Here is a 26,303-nt window from a genome sequence, read left to right as displayed (position 1 = left end):
ATGTAGCTGGTTTCAAGAAAAAAGTAACTCATCTTTTAATTTTAAAATAATAAAGACATTTTGTCTAAACATAATTTAGAAGACTAAAGAATGTCGAAAACTACATCACAAACGGCAATCAAAACTAACCCTGCTGCTAACAAGGTGACAGTGATCTGTGCTGTCTTGTTCCAAAGCTGGTCATGTTACCTAGAATTCCTAAGGAGTGTGCCTCCAGCGAGCAGACTCTTTGAGGGCAACAAACAACGTCAAACTAAACAAGACGAGATCTGTTGCCAGGTTTTACATTTTACCAGTGTTGAGGTACATGATGTTCTTGTGGTGCCTTGGCAGGGCAGATGTAATTGGAATGTTACAAGGAGAAAAAGGGATAATTAGCACACCACAACAAGCTAAACACAAGGTTTTTTTTGGGGGGGGGGGGGCATGAAGCAATGAAACTGGCCTTGAAGAGGGCAGCAAGCTCTTCATGCAATGACTAAGCAAGCCAATGTCATGAGGCTCATAAATCTGTCACTGTGTAAATGCAACGCTCCCAGAGGGGAGTTAAACTCAAGTGGGCTCATCCTTTAAGGCAACGCTCCTTTCTCAGCAGCTGCTTCCTGACGGGTCCTCTGTCTATTGATGGAGGCCACGAAAAGCTGCTGACACGATCCGGAGTGTGTGGACAAAAGGGGTGACACTTGAAACTGTGTTTTCACTTAATGGCAGTGAAGCAGGTGTTCTGTCAACACTAATATCAGTTTACAATTCAATTTATCTGCACTTCAAAACACAGTTGAACTCTAAAATAGAACACAATCTGTTCCGGGACACTTGGTTGTACTATATTGGATCCTTTAAAACATCTGTGTTCTGCGCTTCCTCCTTTGTCAACTGTTGTAACTGAAATGTAACTCAGCCCAGCACATTTTTACCTGCTGACTATGAAAGCTAATCACACAAACATGTGAGCTGATTTGATACATCCCAGGTCTCAGAAAAGTTATTTTTGGCTTTGTGACTCATCACCAGGTTGGACAGCAACAGGCTATCGGCGAGGTGTAATTCCTGAGTAGCACACTTTGATGCCTTGCTGCAGCTGCCAGCTGGCCAGGCGTCATTGGCTCCACCAAGCGCAGTGCGAAGTTTATGTTTTATCCGTTTGTTTATCTGTTTGTCTTCAAAATAACTTGAAAAGTTATGAATGGAAATTTTCTGAAATTGTCAGAAATGGAATATGGAATAGCTGAACAAATTTAGGGGTGATCCGGATGACTGTCTGGATTGGGAATTTTTCAAAGCATTCATTAACATTGCAACTTTTTTCACATTTGTGCATATAACTCCACAAAAAATGGTCAAAGCACTTGGAAAAAAATACAGGACAAGTTTCCAACATTCATTCATTTTCTATCGCTTATCCTCACGAGGGTCGACTGATTCAAAAATTGTAGGATTATTATTTTGGTGTGAATCACAATATGGGGGGAACTATGGCACTTAATAGAGCGATTTTCAAGTTATTTCTACATGTTGTGAAAAAAACCCAGGAGCACACATGGCAGCCATACGCTTGTTCTAAAATGACCTTTGACCAGCTCACATGGCATCTTCAAGACAATACCAACTAAAATCAATAGTTTTCTTGTGTCAGTAGGCATGTCCCTAGTCCACCTTTCATCACCTCCCCCCTTCCCTACACCACACCTGCCGTTTACTGCGAGATGGTTGTCGCACTTTTTGACGGCCCCGTCGTATTTCCATTCTTCACTTATTCTCTTAAATCTCTTAGCCAAAGACTGGCAGCTCTTTGAAGACACACACGGACCATTGTGAGTCATCACCAGAACAAAACATGACGGGCAATGGAGGTAGAAAACACAAATGAAGGCGAGATGACAGTTAGAGACCACACAGATGTGCTTTTTAGACACACAGGTTTCGCGTTCTTGTCCAAACATCTTGTTAATGTTAGCTGTGTGCACCTTCATGTCATCATCATGATCAGGGTGTCCTCATGGAGCCACATGGGATGAAACAAAAGTCTCTTCAAAGTAAAAAAGTACAAAGGGAAAGTATGCCTGAGTGCTTAGAAAACAAACTGTTCTGACTCACTCTCCGACAAAGAAATGTTTGCTAAAAAAGGGAAGACGCCAATTACATCTGGGGACTGGCTCCTCTCAGTCCCGCCCCCAGTTCCATCGTTTGACTCTGCGGTCTTTGTCCTGCTTTCAGATTAATGAAGGTGGGATCTGGCCGTGGTAAACAGCAACTGGACTGGAATAAGGCTCACATTAGAAGATGATGTATGAACACAAGTCTCACACTAAGACTTGACCTTGGTAGTGTCCTACAAGTAACGATGGCAATGGACAAAACAACAAACATGGAGGAGAAGCTTCAAACTTTTTGGACTGGTGGCCAGCCAATCCCAGGGCACATATAGACAAACAACCATTCACACTCACATTCATACCTATGGACAATTTGGAGTGGCCAATTAACCTAGCATGTTTTTGGAATGGGGGAGGAAAGCGGAGTCCCGGAGAAAACCCACGCATGCACGGGGAGAACATGCAAACTCCACACAGATAGTGGCATCAAACTCCAACAACAAAATCCTTAGCTGTGTGGCCTGCGCACTAACCACTCGTCAACCGTGCAGCCCCCTATATAGTATCATTCGCCTTTATTTATCAACCTCTGTACCATCATGTGTGCATGCTAAAAGACAATCACCCTTGCTGATGTTGTTCCAAGACAGCCCAAAGCGCATTTTACCAGTCAAACTCAACTGTTGAGGGCATTGCAATTAAGTAATTTTGCCATGCTAACATGCCATTATTCATCACTTTGCTCTCAGACATACACACAAACACACCCAAAAATGGGAACGACGTCGTCCCAGCAGTATTCAACCTTCTCAGATGGTCAGAGCTATAATTGTGATTCGGCACCATAATGAAGGGACAGTGATGTGAAGTTTACATTCACCAGTCACGTCCCCTGTACTGTTGTGTTGAGAGCAATTGTTGCAGTCATACAATACAAGTATTTTATATGTCAAACCAGAAAGTATTCAGAACCCAAAGGCGGATAAAGATCTGCTGTTGATCGACTAGTGTTTTGCAGGATCTCTGTGAGGCCCTAAAGTCACATAGGATAACCTGACTGCTCCCATTGGAGCAATCACAGAGTCAAGACAATTAGGATATAATGAATGATCATACTTGAACAACAGTTCTGACAGTAGGCAGTCTCAAATGTAGTACTTTTGTTGGTACATATACTGTGTACACTATAAATGGTTCATGAGTGCGCAAATTCTTCTCAAGTTTAGTGCTGTCTCAAATCGACTACTGTACTATTGTGGACCCGCTTCGTCGACTTCTTTTTGCCATCATTATCAATCTGTGACAGAACGACACTGTCAAAAGTTGCACACTCAGCAACTTGGTATATGGTGTACAAAGTATACATATCGAAGTGTGCTGACGGCAGTTTCCAATTTAAAACACAACCCCACTTCTTATTTGGACTAGCCCTAAAAGTGAATGGGTTCTTATTATTTCTCGCTTGTGTAGCCACTGCTTCAAATGGGGTTTTTCAAGTTTATTTAAACTTTGGAAAGGTTAGAATATCTCTTCCCATCTGCTATAGAGCCATATGACGTATGTTGAGGGCGGTCCATCACTATGCACTCACCATTTTGGCTGTTTTGAGTGCATCATCCGAGTACTAACAGTTCTCTGCATTTTGCCATACTTCTCAGTGTGAACACACTTGTGCACTCAAAGACTTTGTGTGGAAGTGCGCAAACTGAGACAGTTTTGCTTGGGTAAGCTCTGGCAATCTAACCGATATAGCCCCCTCCACCTCTCCTTCCTGTCCCTACTGGATTTCCCAATGAACACATTCCTCCTTCCCAGTCCCACTGTTTATGACACACGCTATCTTCTGAAGCAACATGTGTGTGTGTGTGTGTGTGTGTGCGTACGTGCGTGTATATGGATGTCTATGTAATACAAGAAAAAGTAATTGTAAATGTAATTGCAGTTGGGACACACCTTAGCACACGATGCTGTGTTTTTGTACAAACAGCTGTTTTCTAGTCGACTACACTTTGTGAGCTAAAGTGCACGAGAATGAAGGGTGGAGGAGAGCGCAATGAGTCATCGCCGCCATAATCCCGGGATGCTCCTCTCTCAAAAGGGTGCACAAAGAGGCTCAGACGGGGCAAAAAACAAACAAGTTGCTTGTCTAATTAGAGAGGGCGGAGGTGTTTGGGAGTTGTTAGGGGGGCGTTGGAGGTCAAAGTCAGCTGAGTCATCCCCTTACACCCACTTCCTGTGATGGCCGTAGAGGAAAGTAAGTGTTATTCTATACAGTCTCTATCGCAACACTAATAAGAGACTCCCTTGACCTTTTGGGTAAACAATCTAATGTGGTTAAACACAAAAACTGTGCCTACATTTTGACTGACACTGTCATTTAAAGGAAAAGTGCACTTTCATCCACAATCCTTATGTGAGGCTTGAACACAAGTCTCTTTTTTCTGTGCTTTATACAGGTATGAAAGCATCTTTAAAAAAAGACAGCTAAGAACATGCACGCAATGGGATGCAACTGTCCCGCCTAAAAACCCTTCTGAAAACAAACTCTCTGGTGTGTTTTTTGTTTGTGAGTTTAGAAAAGTTCCTCCAAGGTGTAGGCGTTCATTTCTATGTTACTATGTGAAATCAAAGCACCCAGGAGGGAAGTTCCAGGAATGCTTAAAACTACCAAAGTGCAGTAAAACACCATAAGTATTACATGTTATTATGAATGTGCCTGTTGCTACATGGTTAAAGCATGTTGTTGGGTATATACTGTAGAACCATAAAACGTTGTTGGAGGTGTTTTAGTAGCAGACTGAAGGCGGAATAGGTGTGTCCCATTACATGCATTAATGAGCAACCTCTTTATCTGTTTTTATATGTGTAGAACACACAGAAAAGAGGAAGACATGTACTGTATGTTGAAGGACTGAAAGGACTGTGGATGATGGTATGTGGATGATGATAACGATGTTTATTGGATCTAGATATCCATTATTCGTATGGGTGCAATAGTACATGTACTGAATGTACTGTATAATAACATTTTTGGGTATAGAACATTAGGTATGCTACAGTGGCATATCAAGTTCCTACACAAGCCCAAAAATATTAACAAAACCAAAGTACTTTATGTGTTGAACTGTAGGGGTGCAACAAGATCTCACAAGATTAAAATGTGACGGTATGTGACATGTGATTTCTCGTTCAGTCTTCTCTCATGGCCACTTGGCCTTGGACGATAACAATAACTAATCACACCAAAAGAAAATAACTAATTTAGTCTGTTTTCCTCATCTCCTGCCTCCAAACAATGCAGGAAGAGGATTCACTCTGTGCATTAGTTTCAGCACCATGGCCCATTTGTTACATAGAATAAGGGCATGAACGGAGAGAGTGCTTTTGTCAGTCAAACAGTCCCTTTGTCTCCCATTCCCCAGTTTTTATTTTTTCCCCTTCACCTGTGTTTTTCCTTAACTTTTGCAGGTTAGTATGAGTATTGCTCATCGTGAAGTCTTGGATAGATCCTACACAACATTAGATTCTACATAATTAATAGTTTAGTAACTAAATGTATTGATACTATAAATGTTTATATAGTAGATTGTAGCAAACACTAATCCCTAGAGGTGCAGGCTCAAGTGACAGTTTTGATGACTTTAGAGTTAACTTGACAATATCATCAAACACTTGCAACTCAACTTGGATGTCAATGACTCAAGACTTGACTCGGACTTTAGTCTGATGACTTTAAAATACTTTTTTCAGTGGCCTAAGATTTTCAGTGAATGTGGTGAGTAAAATCTGAGTAAAATCTGCCTACATTTCTCTTTACCCGCACATGTAATAATTCCATGAAATGAATACATCTTGAATGTCTTCGGAAGTTAGTTTGTTGTTGTACTGGTTTGCACTGACGAAATGTTAAATACAATTATTCATTGTAAAATTGTTACATTGTTAAAATGACATTGTATTTGGTAAATAGTAAACAGTGCTTATTACTTGTAAGGACTTGACTTTTTATTTCAAGTCTATGACTTTGGGACTTGACCCGACCTGTCTTGTCTTGGGCTTGCGCGTCTTTACTTCAGACTTGACTCAAGACTTGGGATTACAGACTAGAAATTTACTTCAGACTTGCAAAACACTGACTCTCCCACCTTTGCTAATCTCTCTAATGGCTTGGCCAAGTCTATTGAAGCTGATGTTAAGTCCGTAAGTACCGCCATTTGGCAACCATCTTGGTAACGCCGCCAGGCAGTTATTTGGCGCTGCTGTCTAAATAAACGGGAAGTGGCCACAGTTCAGTTTACACAGTCAGCAGTGATATCTGATGAGAATAGTCCACATCGTTTCAGCTTCCCTCCTTGCATGCACTTCACTGAAATACTGCAATAATTTTCTGACAAGACTTTAAATGCCTCCGAGAGTTTAAGCTGCCACCGTTGAGGCTTTTTAAATGTGTTGTGGTTAGATTTAACAACACACCCTGCTGCTGCTTGTTCCTGTTGCCATGACGGCAGAAGCCCTGAACATCACAGTGACTTGAGCAGACGATGAAGGGAGCAAGAGAGGTTGGGGAAGTGGAGGCCAATGTCGCCTTAATTAGATCCGATCTACTAGAATGACACACAGAAGCGAAAGTAACAAGAGTGAACAGGAAATAAGAAACTTCAAACTGAGCATCACTTTGATCACTACCAAGGTTCCTCTCAATGAAGTGGGCCACACACACAAACAGCTCATCTTCCCCACTAGCATCAACAAACATGATGGGAAGAACTTGATGATGATCAAGTGTCTGATGACAAAGAGGACGTTCAGGGTGCGTGACTCTGACAGCGTGGAACATCCGAGCTTGTTCACCATCTGATCAACACGTGTCCTCCTCATGTACCTGAGCCTGGATGCTTTCTCATCTCTATTTTGGCCACCCTAGTAGAGCACAGGATGTGATCTCATACTTCACTGGGAGGAATCAAACTCCCCAGAGATAAAAAAAAAAAAAGTATCTTGGGGTAGTCTGGAAGGCACCCAAAGTTCTATTAGTAGTTAATACTAACTGACAGGAAAGTCCAACAGCAACAGGAAGAGGAAACACACCCCACAACACCCCTCCCCCAACATCCTGGATGGCGTGTCAGTGAGGCTGATAGTTTCAACGTTTTTGTGCCTCACAGCTGGTATAGAGGTGGCAAGTCGTCTCTCCAGACCATCTTTGTTACAGCTATTTAAAAAAACGTGTTTTTCTTATGACTGACTTTCTGGAGCATGTGTGTCAAGGTGCACACTTCCTCTGTTTCAGCAATGGCATCTACATTCTGCAATCTCTCATCAATGTTTCAGCAATTGCATATACATTCTGCAATTTCTCATCAATGTCTTTAAATGATTTTACACAAACAGAATGTTTGTGATATATACTAAACACCAGAACTGCACATTTCCCCCATCAGTATAATGACATATTAGATGTACAATGCAGGAATCTGGTACAGATCTTCTACCAGACTGGAGTAACTAGCACCCTCCTGTATGCAATCGTGTGCTGGGGGGACAGCCATAATAAGAAGGACTCCACATGCCAGGACAAACTGGTGAGGAAGGCAGGCAGTCACTGGCACCGAGCTGGACAGCCTGGGATCTGTGTCGAGGAGGCTCTTTTCCATCATAGACAACCAGCATCATATCCTGAGAGAAGAGCAGTTTCGGTGGCAGATTACTATCACTGTCCTGCTCCACTGATAGACTAAGCAGATCATTCCTCCCCCACAGCAATAAAAACACACACAGGACTGGCCTTATTAACTTATTATGTATTATTGAATTTGAAGTGGTTATTCTTATGTTGCCTTGCATTTTACTCACCCATGCATTTTATAGTTTCAAGCGCTCATTGACAAAATGAAATCAGAATGTAAGTCAATAACAGCATTAGTCATATTCTGTTATTAAATGGGATTTAAATACATGAGATTAAGTGGTACATTTGTTATGACACAAACCCAAATCCTCGGTTTTACCTATCCATACACAAATGTTAGTTTTTTTAAGTTTTTGAAAACCTTAATGGGGCCAGAGTCTTCCAAAAGCTCAACAATTAAGGCTAGTGTGTAGACGAAAGACCAAAACGCATTAAAAAAACATACGTTTTAAATATGTCCATGTTGCCATAGCCTTTATCATATTGACTCAGAGCCGCCCCTGCTGCTTATCTTCACTAGGGTATGATGGAGCCTATCCCAGCTGACTTTTGGTGAGAGGCGGGTTCCACCCCGGACCGGTCGGCAGCCAATCACAGAGCACGAAAACAAACAAAAAAGTGCAAAATGATACATTCACAGAATTTTGTTCTAAAATCTCTACTGTAAAAGGCAGCAGCTGTACCATTACACCACCATTGACTGACAGGACTTCTGTCATTTTATTCTCTTATTTTGTTGGGTACTGTCAACCATTGCCACAACAAGCATTGTGTTGGATTTATCATCGCTTTCCCCCCCTCCTGCCCAATACCTGATTTTGTGGCAACAATGTGCTTCCTTGTGCCAAATGCTGCTCCCCATGCAAGGTGGGGACTTGCACACAGTGCGTGTCCTGCACGTAGGGAGCAGCATCCCTGTATTGACAGCACAACTGTTTGCTGCTGCTTTCAAAGCTTGTGATCGTCTAAAATAGCACTTGTCAGGCTTAAAATGCATTTTAATGTGGATTCTTTTAAAATGTTCAAAACAACACCGTTTTGATTTATTTTTTCATTTCCGCGGGAAACGGTCCCTTTACAGCAGAGTTCTTTTACTTGTTTGATGTTTCTGTCTCGCCATCTGGGCTCATGTTTCAGGTGGTTTCCTCACCAACCTGCTTCTTTCTCTCGATTCAACACCTTGTTTTTCAAGGCCCCATTGATGTGCAACCGACATGAGGCGGTGTGCACCCACACATCCTGACTCACTCGGGATTTTGGGGTGAGAAGAAGGGGGGTCTTCACTGTGGGAAAGCTTTACCATGTGTAGTGCTCATGCCCAGTGGGAGCAAAATAAACTAACTACAACAACACGTTGTCGCCTCCAGTGCAAATATGGCGACCGCACGGGCGGATGAAAGCTTGGCGGCGGCCCTGTCGGCGCGCCACTGCGGCTTTGATCAATAATCCCAGGATTGTGACTTGTTTTATGAGCTCTGCTGTCTGACACATCAGTAGGACTATGTGGTGTGGCTGCAAGCAAATACACACTTGCATGTCTGACTCCAAGTGAGTTGTTTGAACATCCATTCACAAAAGCATAACTTTATGATGACAGCTACCATCAGAGAGGCTTTTAAACTTTTTGGTAACATTGTTTATGGGTCCCTATTAAAGCATCATGATTGATGTTTCAAATAATTACACAGTTGTAGCATAGCATCTCTGTTGGCTGTCCTTCCTGTGGTGCCCTGGATTAATTACACAATATTGGCAAAAGTATTGGGACACGTGTTCACTCCCCCCACAAAAAGCTGAGAAAATGTTGTTCTCTCCTTTGCATTTAGAACAGTTTTCACTCTTGTGGGAGGACTTTCCACAAGATTTTGAGTGTGTCTGGTGGTAAGATAGCATGGTACGCAACTACTTTATTCCCTAGCCAATGACACAAATTCCCTCATTGCGCAGTCAGAAAAGATGCAATTCATCTTGGGGAAGTTGAGTAACAAAGCTTACGATGCACATAAACCCTTGCTAACATCCATACCTTTTCTCATGTCAGCTACATACTGGATGTGATGTCACACTTTCTACAAAGTGTGCCTCAACTGTGAAGTCAACTATTGGCTGGAACATTTGTATGCCTCCTTTCCTCCTCCTCACTCCCATTCGGAATGAAACCACCTTTTCACCTCCAGCTTCTTCTCACATCCTTGGCTTTTGCCCTCCGCCCAGCTGCACTCTGGCCCGACGAGTAGACTTGAGTCTGTTTGCTTCATCTTCTCATTTCCTGTTAGGGGTGTGTATCAGATGATGCGTCCTCATGCACACATGAAACAGTCGCAATGAGAGCAAGAGAGCGCGGAGGACTGGCACGAGGTCCGTGAGAATGTGACCAGGAAGAAACAGCGGCGTGGAAGGAAAAAATCCTAAGAGATGACGTTGATGCACTAAAAACCAAACGTAAAATAAAAACGCTTGGAAATATAAAGTGGTTGATTATGCTAATAACCACAGAGTGGCCTAATAAGGTCAGACTCATGCCTTTTTGGCTGAGCTCATTGAGCGGCATCGTTTTCCATCTTAATTTAATTTATGAGGAATCTGGGCTGCTTTCACTTCCCTGAGCAATTCGTTTTTATTTGTTTTAATTATCTGTCATTTTCTACCTTTCAGTTCACAAGCCCAGTCCATGTGGAGGGAGTTGCTGGGTGTGACTCATAATGTGTTTCACTATCCTCGACCATGTATAATAGTCTGCTGGCCTATTTTTATAACCTGCTCTATCTTTAATGACTTTTCTTAAGACTGGAAGCTAAATGAGCTGAGCCTTTCTTAACACGCATAAAAAACAGCTTTTAATGTGGAAAGGTATCATTTAAAAAAAAGCAATAGGCTCCTTCGGCAGGTAGCGTGCCACAGTTCTGTTTCCACTTACAGGAAATTTCAGAGTTCTCACTCCCCCCATGGCTCAGCGTGCAACGTGTCACCTCAGGATGTTGATTTACTGATCAACAGGAGGTTGGCTGCACAGTGGCCATGCTGGGGGGTCGGGGGGTCACAATTCATTTATGACTCAAAAGGGATCTAAAAATGCCGTCTCTGCCAGGAACCAAACATCTGAACCCAACAAGACAGATGGGAAGTAGGAAATGTGGAAGGAGGCAAGAGAGAGGAAAAATGTTCTTCCTTATTTATGTTAAATTTAGCTTTTAAAGGCCTGTACACTGGGGGAAAAAACAGATGGTTCAAATAAGTAAGACCCCCGCATATATGGCTGAAAGCTAGCTCTCAGTGGTGTCTTATGGGAGCAGAACTGTTATGAGGAAAAGGGACACAACAGCTATCTTTGACAGAACTCAATTGTAAGGTTGGTATAGTAAAGCTTTACTATGTGGTAGCATGGTCAGATGTGATTTGGGAAAAGAATACTATGTATGATTTGTATGTTTCTCACTCCAAAAGTGTCTGTCTGGGGACTACATTGCAAATGTGAATTAGCATTCTCTTCGACTTCTTTCTCTTTCGGCTTTTCCCTTCAGGGGTCGCCGCAGCAAATCAATCTCCATCCATTCATAAACCTCCTCTTTGGTCTTCCTGTACGCCTCCAACTTGGCAGCATCCTTCTACCAATATATTGCCTATCTCTCCTCTGGACATGTCCCAACCATCTCAGTCTGGCCTAAAAGACTTTATCTCCAAGGCCTCTAACATGTAATGTCCCTCTGATGTACTCCTTCCTGATCCTATCCATCCTGGTCACTCCCAATGACAATCTCAGCATCCTCATCTCTGCTACCTCCAGTTCTGCTTCCTCAATGACACTGTCTCCAGACCAAACATCTTTGCTGGTCTCACCACAGTTTTGTATACCTTTCCTTTCATTTTAGCTGAAACTCTTCTATCACATCACGCCTGACTTTTCTCCACCCGTTCCATCCTGCCTGCACACCCTTCTTCACCTCCTTTTCACAATCTCCATTGTTCTGGACTGTTGACCCCAAGTATTTAAAATTCTCCACCTTCTGTATCTCTTCCCCCTGTAACCTCACTCTTCCACTTGCATTCGAAATGATGAAAATCTAAATTAGGACACAGTTTTTTTCTATATAGAGTTTGTTATAGGGTATTTTTACTGCAGTTTGTTTGAAACTAACTTAGTGAGATAATTCCAGTGTTGCAGGAAAAGGTTTGCAGGGCAACAAACAAAAGGAAATGTTGATAACACTTGATGTATTAAGTATTTAAGATTGCCAAGCCAAGATAAGATAAAGGATTCCTAAAGTATGTAAACTTGAAAAAAATCCGTACACGTCTTATCTTATCTTTCAGCTGAGGAGAGGAAGTTTTAGGAAAACAGCCCCTGGAGATGTAAGGAAAAAAACACTATTCAGTGGTGGTTTTACATGCTACAGCATAATAAATAGGGGAAAGGTACAGATCAGGTATTTGTAACATATACCACCCTCACTCTAAAGGCCTCATCCTTCATTGGAGTACTGACCTGGAATGTCACTTACATTCCCAGTGACCTTCAGCTGTCTCTCTCTATGCTTGGCCCGGCAACTCCACACTACAGCATTTATTATATACAGCGTTTGTTTGAACTTTCTCAAGATCCCCCCACCACCATGCCTCCCTGCTCGAGGATCATGCACCCAAGAGGACAGCGATTTCCCTCCTCCTTGCTCCCAGCTTGCCAGATTCCCTCCCACACCGTCTCACCCACTCACTGTCTGAGTTTACTCTCGCGTGGGGCGGTCACGTCACCTCAATCTCAGTCAATGTCATCCCACCTTCTCTCTTTTCCACCCAGCACTACTAGTAAAACTGTTGGGAGAATGAGACATGTTATATGGCTCACAGGGAGACACGAGTCATTCGAGTCATCGGTAATCTGGCTAAGGGAAAGTGAACTCACTGTGGGGTTAGTAAGCGTTCACTGGGGGTCACGGTGACTCACCTGGCTGGTCGGCCTCTTACTCTTTACTGTGGGGTGTGCTTTGTGAGTCAGAGCAGGAGACCGGACTTGGCTGTATCCTCTGCTATGTCATAGTAATTTATTAAAGGCCGCATTAACTAAGACACCCACAAACTTTTAAATCAAATGTTGCATTTTCCTTGCTCGGGCGCCACTCTCATTAGTAGATTTCTGGCAATGGAAAAGTGAGACTGCCTCAGGTTGGTGATGTATTTGCAAAGCACTTAATTAAAGCGACAGCGCGTCAGATGCTGTGTGCGCGTGCGTGTGCGCGCGTGTGTGTGTGTGTGTGTGTGAGTAAAGTTGTGTGGATGAGCACCTGCGCTTTGTTTGTCCCTTCATTCTGACATCTGTGGAGGCCGGAGGCCACCTGCTGCGTTCAGATGGCAGGAAACTTCCTGAGCAACATCCTCACCACTGGAGGCACCTGGAAGAAGACCAAAAGAAAACGTGACTGAAGCTGTGCTTTTTGTTTTGTTCTGAGGCTTCATTTTCCATTGCACAGGATATCAATTGGAAAAAAATATCAATGTAAATAACAATATCATTAATGCCCCTAATGTGATGTGGTTCTAACTTACCGGGTGGTTGAACTGGCAATTGAACTAAAGCATAATTCAAAAAACCTATCCAGTAGATAGTCCATGCATCCATCCATCCATTTTCTAAAACGTTCGCCTTTTCCTTCGTCATTTAAGTATTTATTGTAACTTTAACGCCCCCTGCTGGTTTAGAACGCAAAATACATAATTGTTATCGAATACATCCAATGTTTTAGTTGCAGTTATTATCATGTATTGTATTGAATAAAATATACAAATTGTAAAAACATTTCATAATTTTCACCAAAATTTCACCAATGTCATCATTTTAGTGCTGTAGATAGAATTCAAGTACCACGCGTCACATACAAACAATCTACTTAATCAATAATATTGGCAGAGTAATGATAATGTGCTGCATTTTGTCTTAACGCATTTCATAAACGCTCAAACGATTTCTTTAAACAAAACGTGCGCAAAATATTCACAAGAAAAACATCACTTTGCGTCATTTGCGACAATCCGTCAATGGCGCACGAATCGGAATACGGCAGTAGGAAAGAAGATGGCGGAGGGAGTAAACGATGCTGAGCGACTCAAGGAGAAGGCCAATAAATACTTTAAAGGTAAGATGGCAGCATTGTCAAGTCGGTGGCTTTAGTCGGTGATTAAAAGCAAACGAAGGCATAGCCGGTATTCGCAATCGGGAGTGAACTATTGTGTGTAAACGCTACAGTCAGCCACACGTCAATGTGAAGCTAGGCTAACTGTGCGCAGAGAGCATGCTAAAGCGTGAAACCCATTCATTGGGCTACTGAGACCGGTTAGCCGGGTCGGCTAGCTCCAGCTATGAGATCCACAGCGTGAACATTGTTCCACGCAATTTTAGTTAAGAGTCACTTTGCCATATATTGGTACTTCGGTCAGCTTGTTGTGATTTGGAACACAATAGTAATATAAATGTATCAAAAACGTCGGTCGAAGCAGTTGCTAGAATTTTCTACTGGTCAACCAAAGCATGTGAGCAGCAGCCGCATTCAACGGCATCCCGACATAGGGATGTTCAGCTATATCCAGGTGGCCACACTTATATTGTTTACAGTGTTTCCGAGTGGGAATCTTACACTAACAATTTAACATTTTGCCTTCATCATCCTGATTGCAGGCTGTCTCAAGTGTAGTGTAATAGTATTGTGTCCAGTGAAAGTGTACTATCTTGTGTGTTCCAGATAAAGATTATGAAAATGCAATCAAGTACTACACAGAGGCCTTGGAGCTCAATCCATCCAACGCCATCTACTACAGCAATCGCAGTCTGGCATACCTGCGCACCGAGTGCTACGGCTATGCCTTGGCGGATGCAACCAAGGCCCTGGATATCGACAAAAGTTACATCAAGGGGTATTACCGCCGAGCCACCTCTAACATGGCACTGGGGAAGTTCAAAGCTGCATTAAAGGACTATGAGACGGTAAGTTTATGACTGCAAAGCCTGAACTGGAGGAGGAAGAACCGTACTGGCCTCTCCAGGTTAACCATGTGTGTGGATGTTAATCTCCACAGTTTGAAACAGGGATTAGCCCTTAATCCAGTCATGATGCCAAAGTGGTCGAGCATGCAAATGTTGGAACCAGCACCACTCCCTATCTGGTGTTGTTTATTCGATTGGAATATTGTATACTAATTTGAGGACTTGATGATAGCACTAAAATAAAGCAATTGCAATGTAATAAAGAAACCACTTTTAAATGTGTGATGTAATGACAGGTAGTGCGGGTTCGACCGAATGACAAAGACGCAAGAATGAAGTATCAGGAATGTAACAAGATTGTCAAACAGAAGGCCTTTGAGAGAGCCATTGCGAGTGATGAGATCAAAAAGTCAGTTGTTGACTCTCTGGACATTGAAAGCATGAGTAAGTGTTTAATTAAAAAATACAAAAAAAGGCATCTCTACATGTCTTTGCCTTGAAATGACAATGCTGTCTTCTGGCAGCGATCGAGGATGACTACACAGGCCCCAAACTGGAAGATGGAAAGGTCACAATTAAGTTCATGAAAGAAATGATGGAGTGGTTCAAAGAGCAGAAGAAACTGCACAGAAAATGTGCATATCAGGTAAAGTCGCTTACATAAATTGCATTTCATAAATTGATGGAGGTTACATTTGGATGTGCAATAAGATCTCTGTTCAATTTTACAGATTTTGGTGCAAGTCAAAGATGTTTTATCCAAACTACCAAGTCTTGTTGAAGTTACACTAAAAGAGGTGAGAACATCTTTTTAAACTTCCACAGATATACCTAATGGCGGTGAGTTTATGCATGCTGGCATGTTGGCATCACAGAGGAGCTAACACATGTTCTATTTGTTCTTTATTTCTTCATAAAATCGTTCAATGTCTTTTGTCTTGATCCAACAGGCAGAAAAAATAACCATTTGTGGCGACACACACGGACAATACTACGATCTCCTCAACATCTTCGAGTTGAACGGTCTCCCGACAGAGAGCAATCCCTATGTATCCTTTTGTGTCAGAACATCTCTCCTGCTGCTCATCCAGTTTGGGCTTCCGACTGAAGGTCTTAACTCAAGTGAACTCAGTTGTTCAACGGTGACTTTGTGGATCGCGGCTCTTTCTCTGTGGAGGTCATCCTCACCCTCTTTGGCTTCAAGCTGCTCTTCCCCGACAACTTCCACCTGCTTCGAGGTGAGGAGTCACATGTTTGCTTATTTCTTTGGTCCATTTCGATTGGAGTTGTTAGCGAATGTGGCTGGCTTGCAGGTAACCACGAGACAGACAACATGAACCAAATGTATGGCTTTGAGGGCGAGGTCAAGGCCAAATACACCGCCCAGATGTTCCAACTGTTCAGTGAGGTCTTCCAGTGGCTGCCGCTCGCGCAGTGCATCAACAACAAAATACTGGTAGGCATGTGTGGAACGTGACATTTAATATGCTTTAACATCAATATACTGTGAAAACTAAGATACGCCCGGACGTAATCATAAGTCAGAGCTTTTCGTGTTTGATGGGTTTGTTTTGCCTCAGGTGATGCACGGGGGATTGTTCAGTGAAGATGGTGTCACGTTGGAAGACCTTCGGAAGATTGACAGGAACAGACAACCACCAGACTCGGGTATGATCCCACAGCAGTGGGTTATGATGATGATGATGATAATGAACATCTCAGCATCTTCCTCGTGTCTCCCACACAGGTCCCATGTGTGACCTTCTCTGGTCGGACCCCCAGCCTCAGGTCTGTGTTGGCCTATACCTCATCTGCCTCCTTTTGTGTTTCATTTAATTCAGAAGTAATTAATTGACGAACGTGTGCTTAATGTAGAACGGACGATCGATCAGCAAGCGAGGGGTGAGCTGCCAGTTTGGGCCAGACGTGACAGAGCGCTTCCTGGATCAGAACAAGCTGGACTACATCATCCGAAGTCACGAGGTCAAGGCTGAGGGTTACGAGGTCACTCACTCAGGGAAGTGCATTACCGTCTTCTCAGCACCCAACTACTGGTGTGTACCCATTTGCTGCTTTTTTTAAGGCATGAGACTCAGCGGCTTGTAACATGTGTCGTCTTCTGCTTTCCCCAGTGACCAGATGGGAAACAAAGGAGCTTTTATCCACCTCAGGGGATCTGATCTCAAGCCAGAGTTCCACCAATTCACTGCTGTGGTCAGTTTTTTTTTGGTTTCACATTAGGTAAGCCTTTAACCTGAAACTAAAATCATCACTCTGCTTTCCAGCCTCATCCGAATGTCAAACCCATGGCGTATGCCAACACGCTGATGCAGTTGGGGATGATGTAAATGCAGCAGCGGTCTGTCAAGATGACCTCCTGTCAGGCCTGGCGCATCTCACTTCAATCCCTCAGTGCCCTTGATTCCATTTTTGGCCTAAGGGATCCCGCTCCCTCTTTAGCGTGGCGTAGTTCAGAAGGGACGAGATCGCTTAGACCTGCCCAGTCCAGAAGGTTATCAGATCAAACTGGAAAATCCCCTTTTCCACATTCTGCTCACCTCATACACAAATCCAGTATCCCTGACGTGTCTCCCTGGAGCTGCTTGGTTATCAAAATCAAATATCTGGTCCGTACCAAAGATCTGTAGTCAAATGACATGTTTTCACAAAGAGTTACTCCGAGTGTCATACTGTTACTGTGTGCGCACATCTCAAACAGTGAAAGAGCGGCATGTGCATCAGTGGCTACATCAACAGTATGGCATTTTTCTTAATGTTGTATTACTTTACAGGGATATGAAAACTAAATACACACATGATCCCAGCTCACAAAGAGAGACTGACTCTGGGTTCACACCGAGGTGCTGTTTGCCATTTGTGACGTATTAGCTAGAACAGACGTGGTAGACGCTTAATTTGCACTGTTTCCCACTGAGGATGATACTGCTGCTCCCCGTCTTTCCACCCCGGCAGCTCACACACTCTTCACTGTCCCAACCAGTTCTGGTGCTGGCCCAACAGACACCGCTCAAGTCTCCGAAACGTGTTTGATGACCTGTGACGTGTCACACTGACTTGTGGAGTCCTCCAATACACAAAACGTCCAAATGTAAATTCTGTCATTGTTGAAACGCACAGCTGCATTGTCTAATACCCCTCCACTTTTTAGGTAAAGAAATACACTGATGTGTATGTATATACTGTATCATTTGAGATTCCATGTAATGTTTGGGAAAAAAAGGAATAATAAAAAAAATCAATCCAGTTATTTTAGAAATGTGTGCATCCTTATTTGTGGGGATAGTGACATTTTATAGTCAATACAAGCATTTCTAGTATGGACTGTCCCGTATGAGGCACTTTGAGAAATTATTATAAATATTGAAGCGTTCAAAAATTTGTCTACTTTGTGTGATTACAACAAACATGTCTCTCCAATATAGGTTACTGTGTAAAGGATGAACTACTACGCCCTCCAGTCTGTCTTTCAATAAGGATGCAGTTTATGCAAGGGGTGGTCCCTGCCAGTTTATTCATCAAATCATTTACATTTAAATAATTCATGTTTGGGGGGTTTACATTGCCTTGATCTGATTTTTGCGGCGGTCATGACCCTCGTACCCCCAACATCACAGATGCTTACTGGCTCATTGTAAACAGTGAGCCAACTAATAATAGCAAGCTAATAATAGATGCACTCAATACTACGACAAACTCTATATTGCCAGCCCAAATAAATTATTTAAATCGCATTTGACCTTAGAAAAAGAACATACATATAATACATTTTGCAATAGTTTTTTCTCGTCAACAAGATTGAACACTGCAACAACTTTAACAAACTTCATAGATTCATCGTGACGTGCCTCCTGGCTTTTAAATGTCACTCAGCATGGGTCTCCTTTCAAGCGGGTCACATTTAAAATGCAGTCAGACACGAAACTGCTGTGAATGTTGCTCCAATTAACGCGTTTTGCACATACAGCCAAACTAACGTCTAACCAATATCGCTCCGGGGGAAGTGCGCTTTCTGTTCTCCTGAAGTGACTTTGGCGCCAACAAGTTGTCCGGAGACGGTCGCCTTTATGTGACGTCACCTGTCATTGAGCAGCTGATCTAGTTGCGTCAACCATGCGCCGTGCTTGTCAATACAGTACGAATTTCACCTTGTTGTGAACCCGCCTGGACGATCGGATTAATAAACGCAACAACTACGTTAAGGACGTCATGCCGAAGTATTGCTCGGTAACCAACTGTAAAAATGACTCAGCGAGCAACAGTGACCGGAAAAGCTTCTACAAGTAAGTTAACAAATAGCTTGCTTTGACGTGCGAAGGCGCAGGTCGTCGTGGTGGTGTTTGTATTCTCCAAACTACTATCAGCATGCCTGTTAAAATGTTTTTTTTCCCCATTTATTATCGAAATCAAAACATGGAAGTTATTATTTATTCAATTTCTGGAGGAGTTTGTGAGATGAAGCCTCGTGATGTATCGTACGACTTGAGCCCATCGGTTCGGGGAAGGGTTGATTTCTCGAAGCTTCACGTGCACATGAAACCACCTACTGGCCAGGTATATAATTACAGGCAGCTAACTATTTTAGCCATATACTGCGTGACTAAATAATTTATCTACATGAATCTTATATATGGGTATATTAAAAATATTTATAATTTATTTTGTCTATGAACATTTTACCGACATGGTAATGCTACAAGATACGGGCAGGTTGTGAAATCATGTTTTTCTGTTACTAGGACAATACAATACATGATCATTTTGCTTAGTGGGGGTGAAGAGAAGAAATAAGGAACTCTGCTCTTTTATTCCCTGATTGTCAACAGGCAAGCCAAGGTCCGAGAAATGCAGCAAGTGCATTAATTCCATAAACATTTTACATTTAACTATTGTTGATTGTCACGGCAGTAGCAAAGTTGTGTCTCCAAAGAATACAGTCAGCTGACTACCTGAAAATACAGAATGACCGGCTTATTCCATGAATTTGATTTTTTTTTTTTACTGGTGGCACAGATATATGCCAAGTTGACAATGTCAGGATTCATTGGGCTCAAATTGCGAAAGAGTGGTTCAGCGAGCATGAGCTAAGATTTTCATGGATTGGCATGTGCTGAAGAAGGTTTTGTGCAGTAGTCCAATCAATACAAGTCATCAATGCAAGCCAGGCACTGTATGTCTTGATTGACATTAAGAGAGGTATTCTTAATGAAGTGAGTAGTATACAGTATATTACAATTGTAGGATGACATTAATTTGAACATTTTTTCTGAAACAAGCCAAGATGTGATTCATTACTCCACAGCATTACTTGATGGAGACCCCCCATGTTTGTTTACTTCATCCCAGGTTCCCTCTGCAGGACCCGGAGCGGCTGCAGCTGTGGCTGAGCAACATGGAACGGGAGAATTGGACTCCCTCGCGACACCAGTACATCTGCCACGAGCACTTTGCGCCATCGTGCTTTAAAGTGCGCTGGGGGATTCGTTACCTCGAGAGTGACGCCGTGCCCACCATCTTCCAAAAGGCCGAGGTGAAACAAAACAAAAATTGTCCAGTCACATTTCTAATCTACGGCTTCCACTTATATGAAAAATCTAGTATTGTATATAAAACCTCTGCAAAAACATTTGTTTTTCTATCTTTGTAGAAACGCAAAGCGATGGATGGAAGTGAGAAGAAAGTCAAGGTGCTTTGCGCTAACGCTAATCAAAGCCTTGCGCTGTTAGATGACAGGGCAGTAGCGCAGGTTGATTTGTCAAAGCAGCAAGAGGCCAGTTTGGGGGAGTCTGGCGAAGGTGCAGAGCCAAACACATTGGATGTGGTGGGGGATTCAAATGCAGCTGCAAACCTCCCGTTGACCCTAATGCAGCCAGTCGATGATCACAATAACAGCGAGGTGGTGCTGCTGTCTGGTGACGGCCAAGAGGATCTGGTGGGCGATATCACCGCAGCTATTCCCAACCCAGCCTATAGATTTGTTTTCAAAGACCCGCCACCTGAAGAAATTCCCACAGCAGAATCATGCGATGTCCAACAAGGCCACGAAACACAAGTCATCGCTTACTTTGAGACCATACCAAACGTCCTCCCCAGCGACGTGTGCACCCACCCGCTCATCTCCTCGGACATGGTGCTGTCTTCCGCGCTGAGTGCAGAGCCCATCGCGTCTACTCTTCCTATCGTGTCCAAACACGCTCCACCGCCGCCGCTTTCCATCAACTTGGAGGCAGACGGGGGTAACCAGCAGGAGGATGCCGCCGTGGGTAGACAAGACCACCAGTTGGAGGAGCACTGGTGAGATGTCTTTGTGTGGGTCCAATATTTTTATGGGGACCAAATCACCTAATATCTCACTATATTAATGATGCAATATAATTTGCAGCCAAAGTCAGTTGCGGTATGTGTGTATGAGATGTGTTAAGAAGCAGTTAACATGCCATCCATTGGAGCAAGTGGTAACAACATGCTACACAGACAGTATGTGTTTTGGAATGAGAGTGGCAAATGTATTTTTGGTGGGCCCCCAGAAATAATAAAGAAATAAATAGATGAGAAACACTGCCATGTTTAATGTCAGTCTTCGTGCTAATAACATATGTGATAGAACCGATGCTAGCAACATGCTGATGAGACTCAAATAGCCATATATATTTGAATTAATTCAGAACTATTTCATAGCAGTAAGTAGATGCACATGTGTTACAACTTTTGTTAAATAGCCCGTCTAACCTTGTTTTCCCCGCCTTCCCCAGTTACCACAAGCACCGTCTGAGCAAGGAGCAACTGGAGGCTATTGTGGCCGAGCTGCAGAAGAAGGTGAAAGTTCTGCAGCAGCGGCACCGGTGCCACCTGGAGAAACTACTAGGCCTGGAGAGGACAGTGAGCCACCTGAGGCAAAGCAACCTCCTGACTGAGGAGCGACTGCAGCTTCTGGAGAGGGTGAGCACATTCGTTTCACTATCCATGCAACTTCTAGAAATGTGCTATATAAACTGATGCTATGTGTGGCGCTTCCAGACGAGTGCCGCCATGTGCGACACTGGCGAGACCGTGGCCATCATTTACGAGGAAGACGACGCTGCCTACTTTTTACACTCGTCTGATTGATAGTGAGGAGAAGCCGTGAAGGTCACATGTCTGCACACCTAGATAACATTTTAATGAGATGGCCAAAGAAAGAACATGCACACTACTGGGAGGTTGTTTTTTTTGATAATTGATTGAAACGTGGGTATCGGTTAAAGCTGTGAGATTTGCACAATTGTGTATAATAACTGGGGACAATGTCAAATGTTTTTTTAAGGTTTTCGCTTCCCTTTCATTGCAATAACTTTTTGTTTAAACTCTTAATTAAAAACAACTCATTCAGCGCCTTGCGTTGTTCTTCCTAGGCTGTTAAGAATCTAAAGATCAGAGATTGATTTCATCAAACTGTGAATAGTACAAGCAGGCAACTCAGAGTGCAGGGTAAATACTTCAACACTTTGATTTTAATCATTTCCAACTAATTCAGTAGATGACAGAAAAAGGCAATCATCACACAAAGCTTAATACATTTCTAACACACTGCAGCCAACAGTTTAAATACATTTTGTATTCTGTAATATTTATATTCTGCTCTGGCTGCGGGGCGGCACGGCGGTCTAGTGGTTAGCGCGCAGACCTCACAGCTAGGAGACCAGGGTTCAATTCCCACCCTCTGCCATCTCTGTGTGGAGTTTGCATGTTCTCCCCGTGCATGCGTGGGTTTTCTCCGGGACTCCGCTTTCCTCCCCCCATTCCAAAAACATGCTAGGTTAATTGGCCACTCCAAATTGTGAATTATTAATTATGAATGTGAGTGTGAATGGTTGTTTGTCTATATGTGCCCTGTGATTGGCTGGCGACCAGTCCAGGGTATACCCCGCCTCTCGCCCTAAGTCAGCCGGGATAGGCTCCAGCACGCCCGCGATCCTCATGAGGAAAAGCAGTAGAATTAATGCATATTCTGTTCTTGTCTACTTAAATCACTGGTGTCCAGTCTGGCCTCAAGCTATGTTCTAAAAATACAATTATTAAAAAAAAACAAAAGCCAAAAAAGGTGTAATGTAAAAAAATCTTTTTTACATATACGTAACTTCTTAGCAGACTGGAATGGTTTTATCCTTTTTAACAAATTCAATGTAAATGACACTTCCACTTAACTGCCAATATGTGTACGACCACTAGGGGGCAATAGAGTTCTTTACTATGCGTTGTGTATGACTTCAAAGCTGTAGAGGGCGTCAGCATTTGGAGCAATTTTTTAACTTTCATTCATTCATTTTCTACCGCTTATCCTCACCAGGGTGGCGGGGGTGTTGGAGCCTATCCCAGCTGACTTCGGGCGGGACAGGGTACACCCTGGACTGGTCGCCAGCCAATCACAGGGCACATATAGGCAAACAACCATTCACACTCACATTCATACCTATAGGTATGTGCATATATGGACAATTTGGAGTGGCCAATTAACCTAGCATGTTTTTGGAATGGGGGAGGAAACCGGAGTACCCGGAGAAAAACCCACGCATGTATGGGGAGATCATGCACACTCCATACAGAGATGGCCGATCTGAAGGCCTGGAAGGTCTGATCTGATGGCCGAATTGAATTCGGGTCTCTGAGTTGTAAGGCCTGCGTGCTAACCACTCGTATGCCGTGCAGCCCCACTTTTTTTAAACTAGTACAAATATGATCAATTTTTATACAACATTTGAACAAAAAGTTATATTTTATAGAGCGTTTTGACCATGTCACTCACTGAAAAAGCTTTGTTGTCAAATGATGACTTTGTAACGAGCAATCGGTTGTTTTTTAAGCCATGCCCTTGTATGAAGAACCTTGTCTCCTGGCTGTCCAGCTTCCGTCCTGACCTGTGTAACACAGGGCTGCTATCTGCATTCAGTCTCTCACACTGCTGGAATTTAAGGGAGGGTATTTTTTAAGGTCTTTTCATCTGACTCAAAGTGTTTATCAGCAGGCATTAACTCACATCTGCCTCAGCAGTGAGCTAATGGGCTGAAGGTTCCTCCAGAACACACCCAGTCTGACCCAAGACAGTTCACAGACCAACACACTGTGTTTCATACCATATCATCGTTAAGTGCATTCATTCACCGATCGATGCTCCAGGAAATCCTGGTCACCGCCGATGTCAGGAACTTTATCTGAGATTAGCCGCTATTTCAAACGGTGCTCATCTTAGCACATTACAGTCGCCAGTGAAAATGTAGCAAACAGCTAATCAATGCTGATAATGTACTCGCAGATAGTGGTGTCATCATGTTGACGATGCTATGCGTGCCTTGAATTCTCTTGCAATGGTGAAGTAGTTGACATTCAGCAGGCTGTGTAAAGGCTTTACCGCCATTGCAGCGGAACGACTCCTTATCACGTGCATGGGAATGTTTGACTGTTTGACTGTTTCCTGGGATTTTCCGATCGCAGTTTGCTAGTTTTGATCCTGCTTGTTGAATGTCAAATGTCCATTATCTGACCGAAATCTTTCCATTGTATCCCAGCTCTAACAGAACCACTAGCCTCTTCGTAATCGTATCCCAAATATACAAAATTACAACCAACTAACAATAAAGGCTGTTTTCGGGTGAATCTCCATTCACAGTGCAAGGTTTTCACCACTGCTCTATGCGGGGGTCAACTGGAACACCAGTATAAAATAAATCTTCAATCTCTTAAAGCACAAAATAATTATTCAGACTTACTTATTAGTTGATAGGATGCACACAGAGCAATGAAGAACTCGACGCTCTGTCTTCGCGCTGTGTGGCGTTCGGGTGCACTCGTAATTGTGATATTTAGGCGTTATTTTTCATATTTATTCACGTGCCTCCATGACAGTTGGTGTACCATCCCAAGCTGTGCATGGTCGCCCACATTTCTTGAGATGAAATCTGAGGGGGCCATTTTATGAATTCTGTTATTTTATGTTCAGTTTACGTCGACATGTGTTGTAGCATTGTGAACTTCCTTGTTATTGACAAGATGACTACTCACAGCATTAATACATACACTTTGTGAATTCCTGTTCAATGTAAAATAAGTTTCAAAACAACAGTATGACAGTATTAACCTGGAATTTACAGCAGCTCTTTAAGATGAGCATATGAAATATTAAAATGTCGGCACAAATCAGCCTTTCACTGTTGTGTATACCTTACAGCAAGACACACTCCACACTTGAATGCGGCCAGCTCTCTCTTCTCTTGGGTTGGCTCTATCTAGTAGCAAACATCACTGACTCCTATAACCCAACCCGAGGATAACAGCTCCGTCACAACAGGAAAACAGAAAATAAAAATAGGCACAAATGGTTAAAAAAGCACTTATTATTGCCTTTTTTTTATGTGTCTGGCCCAGGTCACAAGTAAATGTGCAATTTCCGTTTCAGTTTTGCCAATATCAACATTAATCAGCCATGCTGCATGGCATCATGCATGCATGGTTCCACCTATATCTTAATAGCTTTCCTTTACTTTGGTCTTGCTTCTGCAGGTGATAACATTGTGTGATTGTGTTTCATGAGAAGACTCAGTGAGCTTGTGTGTTTTCCCTGGATGGGTGGGGGCTTCTTTTTCATTCCAGCTTCAGGTGCCAGGCAACGTCTCGGCCCTTCACATTCCCCGGTTTCGGTCATGTGACCTGCCGGACTTGGCCATAGCTATCCAAACGTGACCAGAGACACAAAATTGACCTCCATGCCCCTCCCCCCTTTTTTCCATTCAGGGGCTCGCCCTCACTCAGAATTTTTAGCTTTGTGGTGTTGCGCACATATAAATCTACATATAATATATAATATATAAAATATATTGCTTGTGTTTTAAGATGATAAGAGCGCTAAAGCTTTTGAAAGTGATGTGTTTTTGGACGGGTGCCGTGAGAGTCAATAATTAGCTTAACGTTGGTCAAACATGCCAGGAGGCCTGACACAAGTCAATGGAGCGCACACACACACACACAGTAACACACATATACAAGGCAAATGAGGGGATGTCGTGTTTGTTGTTTGACTTCGGTCTGCTCTGTCGGTATGTGCCACCGTAGAAGACCACATGTTGATTCATGAAACACACAAAGAATGTTGGGAATGAAACAAATACGTTCAATTGAGAGAAATCCTCCAAATGATGAAGAAATATATTTCTGAAATATTTGACTCTGCATATCGTGAATCCCTAAAACAGAAGATTCCCTTTCTGTCAAAACATTAGGGTCACGTGCACGTCTCAAGCTGTGTCATTGCTGTCACAGGTCGTCATGGTGATCATATGTTAATTTAATGCATTTGATGTGAAAAACAATCCAATCACGCATGTTAGCATTGTTGACGCTTATACAGGAGAATTTAATTTATTATGTCATGTTGTTAGAAATGACTTACGGGGGTTTGTAGTAGTAGTAATAGTATTTTTTTCTCTTTAGGACTGATTTTTGGCTAAAGAAATATATTAAAATTATATTCATATATTACATGAATATCTATACTATT

The 26,303-nt window shown here is 42.8% G+C and overlaps 2 protein-coding genes and 1 long non-coding RNA gene across 6 annotated transcripts; 2 read left to right on the top strand and 1 right to left on the bottom strand.

Moving 5' to 3' along the window:
- Positions 1-12,725: 12,725 nt before the first annotated feature.
- On the bottom strand, positions 12,726-13,978 carry LOC144899693 (uncharacterized). 2 transcript variants are annotated; one of them, XR_013628032.1, is made up of 3 exons: positions 13,790-13,978; positions 13,065-13,172; positions 12,726-12,916 (listed from the first exon to the last, which is right to left on the bottom strand). It is a non-coding gene; the product is annotated as an uncharacterized LOC144899693 (long non-coding RNA). The 2 variants fall into 2 exon arrangements; XR_013628033.1 differs by lacking the exon at positions 13,790-13,978 and adding an exon at positions 13,327-13,427.
- On the top strand, positions 13,783-18,035 carry ppp5c (protein phosphatase 5, catalytic subunit). The gene is made up of 13 exons (XM_078793077.1): positions 13,783-13,913; positions 14,517-14,758; positions 15,055-15,202; positions 15,283-15,404; positions 15,490-15,555; positions 15,709-15,807; positions 15,891-15,996; positions 16,072-16,214; positions 16,339-16,426; positions 16,506-16,546; positions 16,634-16,812; positions 16,891-16,972; positions 17,044-18,035. Exons 1-13 carry the CDS (start codon positions 13,853-13,855, stop codon positions 17,104-17,106), a joined length of 1,440 nt encoding a protein of 479 aa, XP_078649203.1. The 5' UTR covers positions 13,783-13,852; the 3' UTR covers positions 17,107-18,035.
- A 903-nt stretch (positions 18,036-18,938) lies between these two features.
- On the top strand, positions 18,939-22,430 carry LOC131134661 (THAP domain-containing protein 5-like). Of its 3 annotated transcripts, none has more exons than XM_058080164.2 (5): positions 18,939-19,059; positions 20,123-20,306; positions 20,424-21,070; positions 21,529-21,715; positions 21,794-22,430. In XM_058080164.2, the coding sequence occupies exons 1-5, from the start codon at positions 18,986-18,988 to the stop codon at positions 21,881-21,883; spliced, it is 1,182 nt and encodes a 393-aa protein (XP_057936147.2). In that variant the 5' UTR covers positions 18,939-18,985; the 3' UTR covers positions 21,884-22,430. The 3 variants fall into 3 exon arrangements, with proteins under 3 accessions (XP_057936147.2, XP_078648714.1, XP_078648713.1); XM_078792588.1 differs by having other exon boundaries at positions 19,001-19,059; positions 20,136-20,306; positions 21,794-22,428; XM_078792587.1 differs by lacking the exon at positions 18,939-19,059 and adding an exon at positions 19,295-19,330 and having other exon boundaries at positions 20,136-20,306; positions 21,794-22,429.
- Positions 22,431-26,303: the final 3,873 nt, after the last annotated feature.

The sequence above is a fragment of the Doryrhamphus excisus genome, linkage group LG8 (assembly GCF_037039965.1).
Source record: "Doryrhamphus excisus strain RoL-2023G ecotype Guam linkage group LG8, RoL_Dexc_Guam_v1.1, whole genome shotgun sequence".
Taxonomy (NCBI): domain Eukaryota; kingdom Metazoa; phylum Chordata; class Actinopteri; order Syngnathiformes; family Syngnathidae; genus Doryrhamphus; species Doryrhamphus excisus.
The sequence above is the reverse complement of the archived record's forward strand: the minus strand, read 5'-3'. Positions and strand labels throughout refer to the sequence as shown.